At 47.8% G+C, this 15674-nt stretch overlaps 1 protein-coding gene across 1 annotated transcript in view; it reads right to left on the bottom strand.

The window, feature by feature from the left end:
- The window catches only part of TRIM71 (tripartite motif containing 71), a 41135-nt gene that overhangs the window by 17477 nt on the left and 7984 nt on the right, over positions 1–15674 (bottom strand). Inside the window, exons 4-6 of the mRNA XM_021718625.1 lie at positions 7659–7804; positions 7067–7120; positions 6386–6553 (exon numbers count right to left, since the gene is read on the bottom strand). Coding sequence (XP_021574300.1) covers positions 6386–6553; positions 7067–7120; positions 7659–7804 — 368 coding nt within the window. The remainder of the gene's footprint in view (positions 1–6385; positions 6554–7066; positions 7121–7658; positions 7805–15674) is intronic.

The following is a 15674-nucleotide window of genomic DNA, read 5'->3' as shown; positions in this document are numbered from 1 at the left end:
ACTCACCTCAGCCTCCCAAAGGTGTGGGATTACAGGCTGAGCCACCGAGCCCGGCTGACACTTTTTAAAAGTAAGATCAGGCCGGGTTCTGTGGCTCAGCCTCTAATCCCAGCACTTGGGGAGGCTGAGGCGAGTGGACTGCCTGAGCCCCCGGGGTTCAAGACCCGCCCAGGATACTTTTGAGACCTCGTCTCTACAATAAATCAAAAATTAGCCAGGTGTGGTAGCGCACGCCTGTAGTTCGGGCTACTTGGAAGGCTGAGGCGGGAGGAACGCTGGAGTCCAGCAGGTCAAGGCTGCGGCGGCCGGGAGCATGCCACTGCACTCCAGCCTGGGTGACAGAGTGAGACTCCCAACTCCAAAAAAAAAAAAAAAAATTAAGATCACAGGGCGGGGTGGGGGTGGCATGCTGTAATCCTAAGACTTTGGGAGGCCAAGGCAGTAAGAGACCAGCTTGGGCAATATGGTCAGACCTCATTGCTATAAAAAAGTTAACCAGGTACGGTGGCAAGTGCCTGTTGTCCCAATTACTCAGGAGGCTGAGGCAGGAGGATCACCTGAGTCCAGGATTTTGAGGCTATGGTGAGCTATGATCAGATCACTGCACTCCAGCCAGAGTGACAGAGGAAAAAAACAAACAAGTATGACTACAGACCATGGCCATGCCTTGTTTTATTGTTTTGAAACAAACTGAAAGTTTGGGGCAATCCTGTGTCAGCCAAACGTATCAGTATTATTTTTCCAATAGCATATGCTAACTTCAAGATTCTGTGTCAGATTTTGGTAAATTTTGCAATGTTTCAGACTTTTCAGCATTATTTTATCTGTCATGGTGAATAAAAGGAACTTAAAATAGTACATAAACTTATTCAACTTTTTTTTGAGTCAGAGTTTCACACCACTGCCTAGTTTGGAGTGCCATGGCACGCTCACAGCCACCCCAGCGTCAACCTGCTGGGCTCTGGCGATCCTTCTACCTCAGGCTTTCATGTAGCCGGAACTACAGGCCTGTGTCACCACACATGGCTAATTCTTTGACTTATTGTAGAGATGAAGTCTCACCATGTTGCCCAGGCTGGTCTCAAACCCCCAGGCTCAGAATAGTACATACATTTAGTTGGTAAATCAGCAGCAGGGTTTGAGAAGATTGCTTCTAATTTTGAAAGGTCTACTATAGATAAAACTCTCTCAAACGCATCACGTGACAACAGCTAAATCTTTCATAAAAGAGTCAACTAATGCATCAAACTGCGCTGTTGTCTTTTTTTATTTTTTTGAGTTGGAGTCTCACTGTCACCCAGACTGGAGTGCAGTGGCACGCTCCCGGCTGGGCTCAGGTGATCCTACCACCTCAGACTTCCAACTAGCTGGACCAGGCCTGTGCCACCATGCCCAGATAATTTTTTCATTTACTGTAGAGATGAGATCTCACCAAGTTGCTCAGGTTAGTCTTGAAACCCTGGGCTCAGGCAATGCTCTCACCTCAGTCTCCCAAAGTGCTGGGATTACAGGCGTGAGCCACCACGCCCAGCCCTATCCTAAGAAACTGCCAGTCATGTCAACCTCAAGCAGCTGCCACCCTGACATCAGCAGTCATCCTCAGAGGCCAAGACCCTCCACCAGTCAAAGGGTTATGAGTCAATGCAGGTTCAGATGACCCATTAGCATTTTTAGCAATCAAGTTTTTAAATTAAAGCATATACATACACTGTGGCTTTAGACATGATGCAAATGCACACTTACCAGACTCCACTGTAACATACTCAAAGCCTCTTTATGCACTAGGAAACCAAAGCACATCCATATCACTCACTTCAATAAGGTGGTCTGGAACGAAACTCACAGCATCTCCATCCATGGTGCGCCTGTATAAATCTAGGTGGCTACAAAACCCTTCCCTCTTGCGTTCCCCATTCACGTGACACAATGAACAACTCCAAAACGCAGGATACTGCTGCCTCCGGGGAGATTCACAAAGGAAGAATCGGTTTCCTTCACCTTTAAAGTGTTGGACATTTTCCAGCCCGTTTTCCCTCCAATAAGGAGTAATCACGGGTACTAGCTGGGCACAGTGTCTCATGTCTGTAACCCCAGCATTTTGGGAGGCCGAGGTGAGTGGATTGCGCGAACCCATGGGTTCAAGACTTGCCTGATCAACAAAGCAAGACCTTGTTTCTACAATAAACCAAAAAATTAGCTGGGCGTAGTGACTCACGCCTCTAATCCCAATATTTTGGGAGGCAGAGGCAAGAGGATTGCCTGAGCCCGGGGGTTCAAGACCAGCCTGGGCAACTTGGCAAGAGCTCATCTCTACAATAAATCAAAAACTTAGCCAGGCATATTGACAGGTGCCTATGGTTCCAGCTACTTGGAAGGCTGAGGCGGAAGGATCACCTGAGCCCGTCAGGTTGAGGCTGCACCAAAGAGTGAGACTCCAACTCAAAACATAAAGAGTAACCACAGGTACATAACCAGTTATTTGGCCAAAATAGTGTTCTGGTGCCATTTTAATCGGATTACTGCTCCAGTGAGCATATTTCCATGTTATCCTAAGTGACTATTTTCTTTGTAAGTTATGTTTTCAGTGTCTCCCTGTTTTCCCCGTTATTTTTTTTTTTCCATAGAGTTAACTATTTGCCCTATTTGACTAGGTGTTGTTTTTGATATGCAAATGTTTCTGCCACCCCTGAGGTTAGAGTACTTGAATACCTTTAGGTATATTTGATATAGAGCCGTCTTTAGCTTTTTTTTTTTTGAGTCAGAGTCTCACTCCGTGGCCCAGGATGGAGTGCAGTGGAACACTCACAGCCACCACACCCTCAACCAACTGGGCTCAGGTGATCCTTCCACCTCAGTCTTCTAAGTAGCTGGAGCCACAGGCACGCACCTCCATGCCTGGCTAACTTTTTATTTATTGTAGAGATGAGGTGTCGCCAAGTAGCCCAGGCTGGTCTTGAACCCATGGGTTCAGGCAATCCTTTCACCTTGGCCTCCCCAAAATGCTGGGATTATAGGCGTGAGCACTCCCCCCAATACTTTAACCTGGTTTGCATTTATTTTGGTGTTTACTATTATAATTAAATATATTCCTTCTCCTGACTTCACCACCCTTATTTAGTTTGATGTTTTAACTCTATTATAAGTTACTAGCAAAATAAGGCCTATTTCCAGGAAACCTATTTGTTTCTTGGATCTGGCAATTGGCCAGTACAAATAAGCACTTAATACATTGGTATTACTAAGAACCAACGAACATGCCTAGAGCAGATTCTTATACCAGTGACCTCCATTTAAATGTTCCCTTTCAAATCAGAATCTGGGGCAACTCCTTCGGGTCTCCTCCCACTGTAGGAGCTTCTCTGTCCTCTCAATAAATCCTGCTTTCTCAAAAAAATAAATAAGTAAATAAAATAAAATTGGGATGTTTTCTTGCCCTGTGGCCAGAATTGTTCTACATCTTGGCTTAAGCAGACTAAATGACTTTTGGGTTTTTTTTTGGTTTTTTGAGTTGGAGTCTCACTCTGTCGCACAGGCTGGAGTGTAGGGGCACACTCGCGGCCACCGCAGCCTCGATCTGCTGGGCTCCGGCGATCCTTCCGCCTCAGCCTTCCAAGTAGCTGGAACTACAGGCACGCGCTACCATGCCCGGCTAATTTTTTTGATTTTTATTGTAGAGATGAGGTCTCACCAAGTTGCCTAGCGGGTCTCAAACCCGCGGGCTCAGGCAATTCACTCACCTCGGCCTCCCAACAAAGATTCTTATCAGATCCTCAATGCATTGGACATTCCTAGAAGAACTAGACCTCTGGGAACCCAGAGGCTTTCAAGAAAAGTAAAATGTTGGCTATCAGCAGAAAACACAGCCCCTCTTTCCCTCTGAGCGTACCTTGGGGTGCCAGTGTGCGCCTTTGGGCAGTGAAAAGCCAAGGTAAAAGTTGAGGACAAACCAGCTTTGCTCAAAATCCATTTGCTAAAAAGCCAGTTTGTTCCCTGCTTAAACCACCCAAACAAGTTCTGCCCAAAGGTCCGAAGATTGGTGTGACCCAGTTTTCATTGTACACAAAAGTGTTTTGCACATGGGTTGCTGGTAAGAATAAGGTGATAAGACCTCTGTGACTCTGACATAGATGGAGAATATTTATCTGCGCCTCTGCTGTGCTAAGGGGGAGCATGGTTTTGAGTGTCTCAGGAGGGACAACTTAGTTGTGTGCAGGTCGGAGTCCTTGTCTCAGGGAGCATGTGATCCAAAAGTCATATGATTGAAAAGTGCATCTGGAAGACACTGGCAAAAGTAGCCACTGCACACCAGGGTAGTGAACATAGTGTGATATATCATTAGGATATAAAGAATATGAGAATATAAATAGTTCTATATAAGAAATAACTTCAAGCTGGGCTCGGTGGCTCGGCCTGTAATCCTTTGCTTTGGGAGGCTGAGGTGAGTGGACTGCCTGAGCCCGTGGTTCAAGACCCGCCCAGGCAACTTGGCGAGATCTCATCTCTACAATAAATCAAAAAATTAGCCGTGCGTGATAGTGCGCACCTGTAGTTCCAGCTACTTGGAAGGCTGAGGCGGAAGGATCGCCGGAGCCCAGCAAGTGGAGGCTGCGGTGGCTGGGAGCGGCCACTGCACTCCAGTCTGGGCGACTGAGTGAGACTCCGACTCAAAAAAAACAAGAACAAAAACCTCCATAAGCCTCCAGCAAACCATGACAACTCATGTTTCTCTCCAGAATGGCTGATCCCCCAGAAAGAGCACCACCAATTCTTTCAATAAAGCCTCAAACGTTCCCCAGGGGCAGTAAGGGATTAGTAAGGTCATACCACAACCTTGGGGACCGGGCCCAGACACCAGCAATTCTTTAAGTTCCCCAGGTGATAACTCAGTGAAAGGTGAGCACCCGTGTCCAGTAGACACCAGAAAGAAGGGCAAGGCATATGCGAGGTCCCAACTGTCAAGGTTAAAATGCAAGACACAAACCACTTCCGCCACAGGGACACAGAAACGCTCAAACACAACAGAATGATGAACTGGTGAAAGTAATGACAAACGTGAACTTGAACAGCAGCCCAGAGATATTCTCAAGGCATTTTAAAGAAAATGAGCAACGCTGGCGTAAGAATATGACAGGATTAGTCATTCCGGAAATACACACCCACAAACTTCCAATGTTAGAACTTGAACGTCATAAAACCTGAGTCATCAGAAAAGATTCTTTCAATATGCATAGGAAAGTAATAGCTGCCGATAAACTTATTAAATCAAACCCTCTCTCTTCTTTAAGGTACATGATCTCAATTCTTTAGCATTTTCAAAAGACATTAACCTCCTAACACTTCATATATCCACATACTCTAGAATGTAAACATCAACAATTTCTTATGCTATTTCTGTTGGAGGATAAACAACTCTTCCCTCAAACCCACCCCACATCACAGGCCCTAATTTTTCTGATTTCCTAAAACCGCATCACCTGGATCAGACTAGACTTAGTAGCAACTCTGGCACACAATTACCTATCTAGAAAGGCCACTTGTGATAACTCTCCAAGTTACACAGTACTTCAGTGACCTTCAAAGTACTCTCCGTTTGATGCAATATGCCTATGGAGATGCTTTTCCCACTACTGCTCAAGACAGTTTTTGAACTCGTCGATTTTGATATCTTTTAGTACATCTGCCATTTTTTGTCTCACCTCTTCCATATGGGTGAAACATTTCCCTTTGAGGATTTTTTCCATCCAGGAAAACAAAAGAAAGTTGCTTGAGGTGAGAGCGGGTAAATCAAGGAGGGTGGAACACTGGGGTCATGCTGCTTTTGGCCAAAATCTGGTGAACGCTCAGTGCAGTATGGGCATGTGCGTTGTCACGGTGGAAAAACCAGTGTCACCTGTGTGCCACAACTTGGGACGTATCTTTCGCATGCAGCCTCTTACAGAGCTGGCTGGTACATTGATGCTAACGAGTTCCTAGAACACCCACCTAACAGGGAAAAGCCTGTACTACAAAGGGCCTGCCCTCCCAAAGACAACTCTATTTTTTTGAGGCGCCTCCCTCATGAATACATAAATCCACATAGTGAAGATCTCCATCTAGAAAGCATTAAGCACCGAGTCTTTCCACAGTCCTGAGCGGAAAATGTCACGTCCACTTATGATATGATGGAGCCCAGGTTAGGTAACTGGCCACACATCCCTGCCACCCTCACAAGACTGCTAGAACCCCTCCAGGGCTCCTTGTGGCAGGGATGTCACATGAGCTCATTTGGGCCACCACTCCATACTCCCCACACTCTGGCGTCTGCCCAAAATTGTCTACATGAGCCATCTGACAGGAAGGGGGAAAGGTCTCCTGGGGACATTGGGGACCGGCAGCGGAGGTTCACCTGGATTGCCTGTCGGCCCTGCTGGGCGTCTGCCAGCAGCTGGATGGTGAGCGCCCGGGAGTCCTGCAGCGCCTCCTGGAGGTAGATGAAGCTGTGGCCCCCGTGCCGGCCCATTGTGCACTCGCGACAGATGGGCACAGAGCAAGTGTCGCAATACAGGTGCAGCACCTGGGGAGCAGAGTGGGGACAGATATGAGTGAGAGAGGCTGGACGAGCGGGAAGACAGCCGTCACGGGGCCCTGGACCCCACGCCCCACCTTCCCAACAAGCAGGCACACCCCGCCAGGGAGAGGCAGCAGCACGGTGCCTGCAAACACAACTAAAAATACCCACTTGTCTTTCTCTCCTGCCTCTGCCCAAATCAAGGAGGAAAGAAACTGCTGGCTCCAGTCTCACACTCAGAACCCCAACTGAGTTACTTCAAAGGCGGAGACAGAACAAAACCACCCTCCTGGCATGAGAGATCTCTCAGTGTCTTAGGTCAATTACTCAGGAAAGTTGTAAGACTGTGTGTCCCCTTAGTCTGAGATCGGTAGCTTGAATGAAAGGATATACTGGAGAGTCCTTGTTGCCCCTCCAGCCTGGCTGTGCGAAGCAAGGTTAAGAGCCGGTTTAAAAAAAAAAAAAAATCGCCCTCCCACTACAGCTGGTTGCCACCCTCCCCATCAAGGAGATCAGTACCAAGTACAAGGCACGGTTCTCCCGGGCGCTCAAGCAAGCCACGGGCTTAAGCTGCTGGAACGGAGGCAAAAAGCTAGCAGTAAGGTCAGCCAGCTTCTTGCCTTTCTTCTTCCTGCCAAGTTATTCCAAGGAGTTGAGCTGGGAGACAGCCAGCGCTGACAGAACTGCTTTATGTGATGTTATACACTTCCCTGGGGCCCGGCACACTGGGAGCGAGACAGAGAAAGGCTGGCACACCCTCACCTGCTGATAAATAAGGAGCTCTCAAGAGAGAATGCTCCTTGGCACAGAAACTGGACCAGTCTCATTACTGTGTATCTCCCTGTGGAGCAGGACACTTAGCACTACTCTCCATAAATGTTTGCTGGATTACCTTCAAGTGCAGACTTCCCCTGGCCTCTGGTACACCTGGATGTGAGGGCAAGCTAGCTAAGACGCAACAGGCAGGGAAGCGGGGAGAAAATGGGCAGCGGCGGCGCTCCATTTCTGGGACAAGACAGGAGGCTGGCTGGGAGGTGCTCAAGGCCACACCGTTAGCATGGACACAGCAGGGGAGCCAACCTGAGTCCTTTCCAAGGGATGGTCCCAACACCTGCAAGGTGCTGGCTATCTTGTCCCCAGTACAAAGCACGTTGCTGGGCATCATGGAGACCCGGGATGCCAGACTCTGGGCGATTCTGCATGGAGCAGAACAGGAGCTCACCGTGGCTGAGAAGGGGACACGGAGCGTTGTGGGAGCTAGGGAGGGGAGCCCAGAGGTGGCCCTGAGAGCCAGAAAGTCCCAGCAGGCTGAGAGCTCCACACGGAGGGGCCTGGGGCAGGCACACAGAGGGAAAATACTGCTCCTCTCCTTCTCTGCGACTTCTATTAACCAACCACAAAACTTTAACACTAAGTGTGTCCTCTAGAAAATGCTCCTCCCTGTGTGGTTCACGCCAGTGAAGAGGCTGCTATTCTCGGGGTTAATTAACTGAGTTAACAGGAAGGTGTGCATTCTTAGTACCGGGTAGACTGATCCTGAGAACTTATGGATTCAGAAATAGGCAAAAGGGAAGAGTTAGAATATCGTGTCCTGACTTTTGTAAAGAAACGGTTCTGCTGCAGTGGGTTTTCTGTATCCTATTTTACACTAGGACTGTGTGGCAAGGTTTGCACCTTTCCTATCAATTTTCATCACGCCAACAGCCTCAAATCAGGGGGCAGTAATTTGCCTTCTTTACGGCCACTTGCTTTGGAAGCAGGTCCGCCCTTCAGAGAAGGATCTAATCTTAATAATCTACTACATCTAAAAGTCTCAAGTCTAAATACTAAGACATGTTGAGCTGGATAAATCCAGAAAAAAATGCCTGACAATCTCCTTTTATGACACGGTGCTAAAGCAATTCGACCACTTTGAACCACATTCCTTCCAAGGGCTCTCTCCAACTGTCCTAGGAATAAAGGGATCACTTCTATGCTAATGTCAACAAGCCTCTAAACCCTCTGTGGCCTCCAAGCCTCTACACTGAACAGCTAGGCAACCTGAAAACACACCTCTCCCCCGCCTCTCTTCCCAGGGCAGCTGTGTGGTCTGACTGGATGCCCTTGCCTCCTCAGTCTGTGGGGTCTTGCACACAGAACAACCTAGACTGCCCTCATCTCCACGGCCACGGAGTGGAAAAGGGCCTTAGGCTGTTAACCTGAGCCTGGCACTACCCGCCGGGGGACCATATGCCCAGTTACCTCCTGTGACCTGTCTGGGTTTTGGGAGACCCCTTCCGCCCCAGAAAACGAGGGAACCCTATCTACAGAGACTTGACAACAGAAACCAAAGGGCTTCCAAGTGCTCTGGGCTGCGCCAGGGAGTTGGGCTCCAGGCTCCAATTATGCAACTGCATGGAACCAAGGTGATTTTTCTCAGTTTTAAGTTTGTTAACCTTACAGTACATAACCTGGAAGATGATGATGGACAGATTGTAAAGGATTCCACAGATGCAACAGCCACAAAAGAAATCCTGGTCAGAACAGGTGGTGGCAGAGAAGTGCAGGATGCCCAGAGCACCCCCTACCCCCCGCCCCGCCCCATCACATACACGCCAGAGCCTTCCCATGCCCAGCTGAGAGAGCTCAGATACGCGGACCAAAGGGGCCCCTGGCTGCAACCCCCGCCTGGCGTCATTTCACATGGGATAGATGCAGTTCTAAGTGCCCAGAACACACTATGGTTTCAGAAGAGCCAGGGGTTTTGCAGTTCCAGGCTGCCTTCAGTGTGACAGGAGTGGGGGTGGGGGTGGGGGTGGGGGTGGTGGGTGAGTGAATAAAATAGCCTCATGTGCTTTTATAATTAGTCAAGTATGAACTTTTTAAAGAATGCGTTGTCCAAAAACTGTAAAATGAGGACCATTTTTAAACCTTCTACCGAAAAGTTGGAGTGAAACTTTGGGACGATTTCATACTTCATGAAAGAGATGCCACATCTCATCCACGCACAATTTCTAAGACTGAAAAACCACATTTTGGAGCTGCTGAAACACGACCAACAGGTAAGGATGTGCATGGGTACGACTCTCCCTGAAACAGCTGACAGGTGACTTTAACAGGATCGACTGGAGCTGAGTAGAGGTTTCTAGGTCAGAAATGTGGGAGCAGCCATGAGCTGCAGCTCCCGAGAAGGGGGAAGGGACTGGGAAGAAGAGGTCGTTTGGCGGCAGGAATTCCAGGGCCTGTTTGGGGCTTCCCGGGCAGATGCATGGACACGCCCCCTCGGGCCTGGCGACAATCCGGCTGCCCTGGCTAAATGGAGCGGGTCTGACCTCTGACCCCGCAAGTGGCCACCCTCTTCCCTGCCCCCAGTTTCCAGAACGTCCCACCCACGGCCTTCCTCTCCCAAAATTTCTAAAATACCAGGCGGAGACAAAGACCAAGGAATGTGAGCCCGGCAGGAAAGGAATGGGGGATGGGGAGTTAAAAAGGAAAAATAAATAAATAAAAATACAAAATAGGCATGTTTGCTTTAGCCGGAGTTTAAATAAAGTGCTTTGTTAATGAACAAGGTGAGAGAGAGACAGAGACGGGGGAGGGGTGTGTGTGTGTGTGTGTGTGTGGTGTGTGTGTGTGTGTGTGTGTGTTTTCTCATGCTCCTGGAATCTAGTTTTCATACCATCTGTGGTTCAGCAATGAACACACACTAGGGAACTCCTGTTAGAGCCCCACACATCTGTAAGAATGGGCTTTGGGTTTAAAATGCAACTATCCCTATCAGTTAAGAATATAAACTACAAGGATGGAAGGGGAAGACCCCATTGTCATTGCCACTTGTTGTTTGTCAAAATGCCTCCACGAGGCTGAGCTCAGTGGCTCGCCTGTAATCCCAGCACTTTGGGAGGCCGAGGTGAGTGGGTTGCCTGAGCCTGTGGGTTCGAGACCCGCTTGGGCAAATTGGCGAGATCTCCTCTCTACAATAAATCCAAAAAAAAAAAAAAAAAAGCCGGGCGGGGTAGCGCCCGCCTGTAGTTCCGGCTACTTGGAAGGCTGAGGCGGAAGGATCGCCGGAGCCCAGCAGGTCGAGGCTGCGGTGGCCGGGAGCGGCCACTGCCCTCCAGTCTGGGAGAGGGAGTGAGACTCCAACTCAAAAAAAAAAAGAAGCATAGGAAACTAGGTTCATGCACAATCACCCCCAGTCCAAGACAACAGAGCCCAGCTGCTGACAAATGATGGGGGGCAAAAGGAGGGGGATGATGAGAAGGTTGCTTCCAAAACAATTTTCTTTAGCAAGGTAATAATACATGCATTTGCTCAGACAAATGCAGAAACATACAAGTGCAAATAGCTTTTTAAAATCTCCAGGGCTCGGTGGCTCAGCCAGTAATCCCAGCACTCTGGGAGACTGAGGCGAGTGGATTGCCTGAGCCTGCAGGTTCGAGACCCACCCAGGCAACTTGGTGAGAAACCTGTAATCAAAAATTAGCCAGGTGTGGTAGCGCGCCTGTAGTTCTGGCTACTTAGAAGGCTGAGGCGGAAGGATCGCTGGAGCCCAGCAGGTTGAGGCTGCGGTGGCCAGGGGCGTGCCACTGCACTCCAGTCTGGGCGACAATGAGACTCCAACTCAAAAAATAATAATAATTAATAAATAAAATAAAATCTCCCCTATTGTCTCACCCAATTGTTTCTACCTTACGTAGCAACCCCCAAATATGCTGTATTCTATGCATACTTGAATTTTTAAAAGACCAAAAACAAACAAAAAAACTCACATTTCAACTAGTGAAGTATAGTGGCGGTCATGTCTGTAGTCAGTGCCAGCTACTCAGGAACTACTGAGGCAGGAGGATTGCTTGACCCCAGAGGTTTGAGGCTGTGGTGAGCTGTGATCCCACCACTGCACTCCAGCCTGAGTGACAGAGCAAAACCTCAACTCTTTAAAAGAGGGAGGGAGGAAGGAGCCAGGCGTGGTGGCTCACATCTGTAATCCCAGCACTTTGGGAGGCAGAGGCGAGAGGACTGCCTGAGCCCAGGGAACCTGAGACCAACCTCAGCAACTTGGAAAGACCTCATCTCTACGATAAATCAAAAACTTAGCTGGGTGTGGTGGCACACGCCTGTGGTTCCAGCTACTCGGAAAGCTGAGGCGGAAAGACTGCCTGAGCCCAGCAGGTGGAGACTGTGGTAGCCGTGAGTGTGCCACTGCCCTCCAGCCTGGGCAACAGAGTGAAGACTCTAACTCAAATAATAATAATAATAATAATAATAATAATAATAATAATAGTTTTCCCACTAACTGTACTCATGTTTTGGGTCACTCCAGAGCTGCCTTTGGTATGATGCCATATGAATGTACACAATTTGCTCAATCAGTGTGTGCTTATTAATAACATTGTGAAACTTTCTTGATTTTTCAAAAAACCACAAGCAATGCCAGAGTAAACCTTATTCTTTATACAAGCTCACATTTTTGATTTGGTCATATATCGGTTACATCACTTGATATAAGAAGTCATAACATCATTTGCTTAGCTAGAAGATGGCGGCGGGGGCGGTGTCAGGGTCGGGTCAAAATGGAAATGGCCCAGAAAAGATGAGTAGCCCAAGGAAGAAAGTCTTTTGTGTTGTGTATCCTCAGTAGTGACTGCTAAAGAAATGATCACAAGCCCAAGGAGGTACGGGGGCATAGAATAACGCTGCTTCATGGGGTGATAGCTGGTGGGTGGGTGGTAGAAAGGGTCTTAGGCAATATAAGGGAAGTGGGGTGTTAAGAATTTTTAAAATCACTTAAGAATCCCAGAGGCACCATGCAAACCCATAATCCTCTTTCTCAATTCTAAAAGGTTAAAAAAAAATGCTCTGGAAACTGCAAAAGTTTGCACACACAAGCTTTTTGGTAACAAAACCAGAACTGGCGTACAACAAAGTGACTATAATTAACAACATGTTGTACTCTAGACAATCACTAAGAGAGTACATTCCTCAGTGTTCTCACCACAAAAATCAGAAGTGAGGCAGTGCATATGTTAATACAGGAATTGGTTCAATATGCCCATTCTACGATGCATACATATTGCAAAACTTCATGTGGCATACAATAAATATGCACTTTTTTTTTTTTTAGTTGGAGTCTTACTCTGTTGCTCAGACTAGAGTGCAGTGGCACGCTCACAGCCACCGCAGCCTTGATCTGCTGGGCTCAGGCGATCCTTCTGCCTCAGTCTGCCAAGCAGCTGAAATTACAGGCACATGCTACCAACGCCCGTCTAGTTTTAGATTTATTGTAGAGATGAGGTCTCACCAAGTTGCCTGGGCTGGTCTTGAACCAGCGAGCTCGGGCAATCCTCTCAACTCAGTCTCCCAAAGTGCTGGGATTACAGGTTTAAGCCACTGAGCCTGGTCCATAAATCATTTCCATACCAGTTTCCATTCAATTTTTTAAAAATTCTAATAGATAAAAATTGCCCTGCAAGTCGAAGCTGTGGTGGGCACAAGCGTGCCACTGCACTCCAGTCTGAGCGACAGAGTGAGAAGCTGACTCAAAAAATAAATAAATAGGCCAGGCTTGGTAGTTCAGTCTGTAATCCCAACACTTTGGGAGGCCAAGGCTAGTGGATTTCTGGAGCCTGCAGGTTCAAGATCAGCCCAGGTAAACTGACGAGACCTCATCTCTACAATAAGTCAAAATTTAGCTGGGCAAGGTAGCGTGTGCCTGTAGTTCTGGCTACTTGGAAGGCTGAGATGGAAGGATCGCCAGAGTACAGCAGGTCGAGGCTGCAGTGGCCAGGAGCATGCCATTGCACTCCAGTCTAGGTGACAGTGAGACTCCAACTCAAAAAAAAAAAAAAAAAAAGACACTGACACACATAAGATGGTCTGAGCGGCTGGCTGAATAGGATCCATTCCTAGGTTACACAAGCAGTAGGAAACATCAAGAACTGCGGGGTGGGGTGTCCAAGAACAGCCCAAAGTGGGGTTAGAGTCATCCACTCAGCTCCAGTCCAAATTTGTAGGCTCCATAGACAAGTTAAATGTGAAATGGCAAGCTTGAAATTGGAGCAGCCATGGCTACGTGGCTACATCTGGCTTCCATGGAGCAATACAGCTTGACCATAAAATGTCATCTGCAAGCTATGGCGCTTGTTCCCTTGAGATTGTTGTGAGACCCCAGAAGCCACAGCAAGATCCCTTCCTCCCTGTTCTTTAGGAGAAAAGTCCCAAGTCCAGACCGCCGGACCCCAACACAAGCCAAGCCCATCTCACGAGGCTCAGCTCCCCTGGGGTCCCTCCAGGTAGGTCCACTGGCTCCTTTTCCTCCCTACCACTTGCCCTCCTGCTGTGGGACCAGTGGTCCCACAAGAAAAAGGCCCTTTCCGAAGTGGTCCAGCTTCATCAGTCCCTAATCTGCATCCCAAGTATCACCTTGTCCAGAGCCTTGCATACACCATTCCTTCCCCTGCAAGAACCCCTGTAGCACTCCACCAGATGCTTCACACCACCAGATGCTTCACACCACCAGATGCTTCACACCACCAGATGCTTCACACCACCAGATGCTTCACACCACCAGATGCTTCACACCACCAGATGCTTCACACCACCAGATGCTTCACACCACCAGACGCTTCTCCTGAGCACATAACTTTTAATATGAACACTTAAACAAATAGAAGCATTATATTTTAAAACTAAAATCAAATTAAAAGGCACAGATAATTAGATGAGTAAGTTCTATTTACAGAATTAAATGCTTACATTTGACCAAGCTTACTTGCTGGTTTTATTTATTTAAAGTGAAAATGAGTTCATCCTGGAAGAAAAACATTCCCCCAGCCCCCAGCACTGACTCTGAAGGAAGATGAAAACCCAGCTACAACAGACACCCTGGGCAGCACGGCAAACACCTTTAACCAAGTTTTACCAGAGTCACAAAGTAGTTTCAGGGGTTTTCTAGCACCCTCCTAATACTAGCGCACAGCAGCCAACACGGCCCAAGAAAGGGTGGCTAGTTCCTGTCTGGAGTCCTCTGTGGCTCTGGCCCTATCTGGGGAGTTGCAGAGAATTTTACAGGGCAGGAGAAACCCTCCTGGTGAGCCACCAAAGGCAGAGGTAGGGGAAAGGAGGAGAAGAGGCCTGAGGCAGGGAAGTCAACCTGCACAGCTCTGCACCTCCAAACCACCTGAAGTTAGCATTTCTCAGATCTTTGTAAAGTCATAAAGAACACAGTTTTTAAAAAGTATAATCGGGCCGGGTTCCATGGCTCAGCCTATGATCCCAGCACTTTGAGAGGCCAAGACGAGTGGATTGCCTGAGCCCATGGGCTCAAAACCCACCCCGGCAACTTGGCAAGACCTCGTCTCGACAATAAAACAAAATGAGCCGGGCATGGTAGTGCATGCCTGTAGCTCCAGCTATTTGGAAGGCTGAGGGCGGAAGGATTGCCGGAGCCCAGCAGGTGAGGCTGCGGTGGCCCGGGAGCGGCCACTGCCCTCCAGTCTGGGCGACAGAGTGAGACTCCGACTCAAAAAAAAAAAAGAAAACTGAAGAATCTTAGAAAAAATCAGTAGAGCCAATAAATGAGTTTTGCAAATCAATATACAAAAACCAGTGGTATTTACACTAGCAATAACTGAGAAAGGAAGATGGCAATAGTACCCAAAATGACCTACAGATTAAACGCAGTCCCTATCAGGATCCTAGCTGGCTGTGTAGAAATTGACAAGCTATTCCCAAAATTCAGATGGAACCACACAGGACCCAGAATAGCCAAAACAATCTTGAAAAAGAAAAACAAAGTTGGAGAACTCACATTTTCCAATTTCAAAACCTACTACAAAGCTATCAAAATGATATAGTACTGGCATATAGACATATAGACCAATGGAACAGAACTGAGTCCAGAAATAAATCCGCACATGAATGATCAGCTGATTTTTGAGAAGAGTGCTAAGCCCATTCAGTGAGGAAAGAAAAGACTTTCCAACCAAAGGTACTGGGACAATTGGACAGCCACACACAGAAGAATGAAGTTGGACTTTACCTCACACCCAACACAAAATAGCTCAACAAGGATAAAAGAATCTATGAGCTAAACTTAAAACATAAACTGGACCACCAAAATTTAAAACTTTTATGCATCAAAAGACTA

This window comes from Carlito syrichta, unplaced genomic scaffold, assembly GCF_000164805.1.
Source record: "Carlito syrichta isolate Samal-C Ts95f unplaced genomic scaffold, Tarsius_syrichta-2.0.1 Scaffold313175, whole genome shotgun sequence".
In the NCBI taxonomy this organism is placed as follows: Eukaryota; Metazoa; Chordata; class Mammalia; order Primates; family Tarsiidae; genus Carlito; species Carlito syrichta.
Note: the sequence above shows the minus strand (reverse complement) of the source record. Positions and strands in the feature narration are given on the sequence as shown.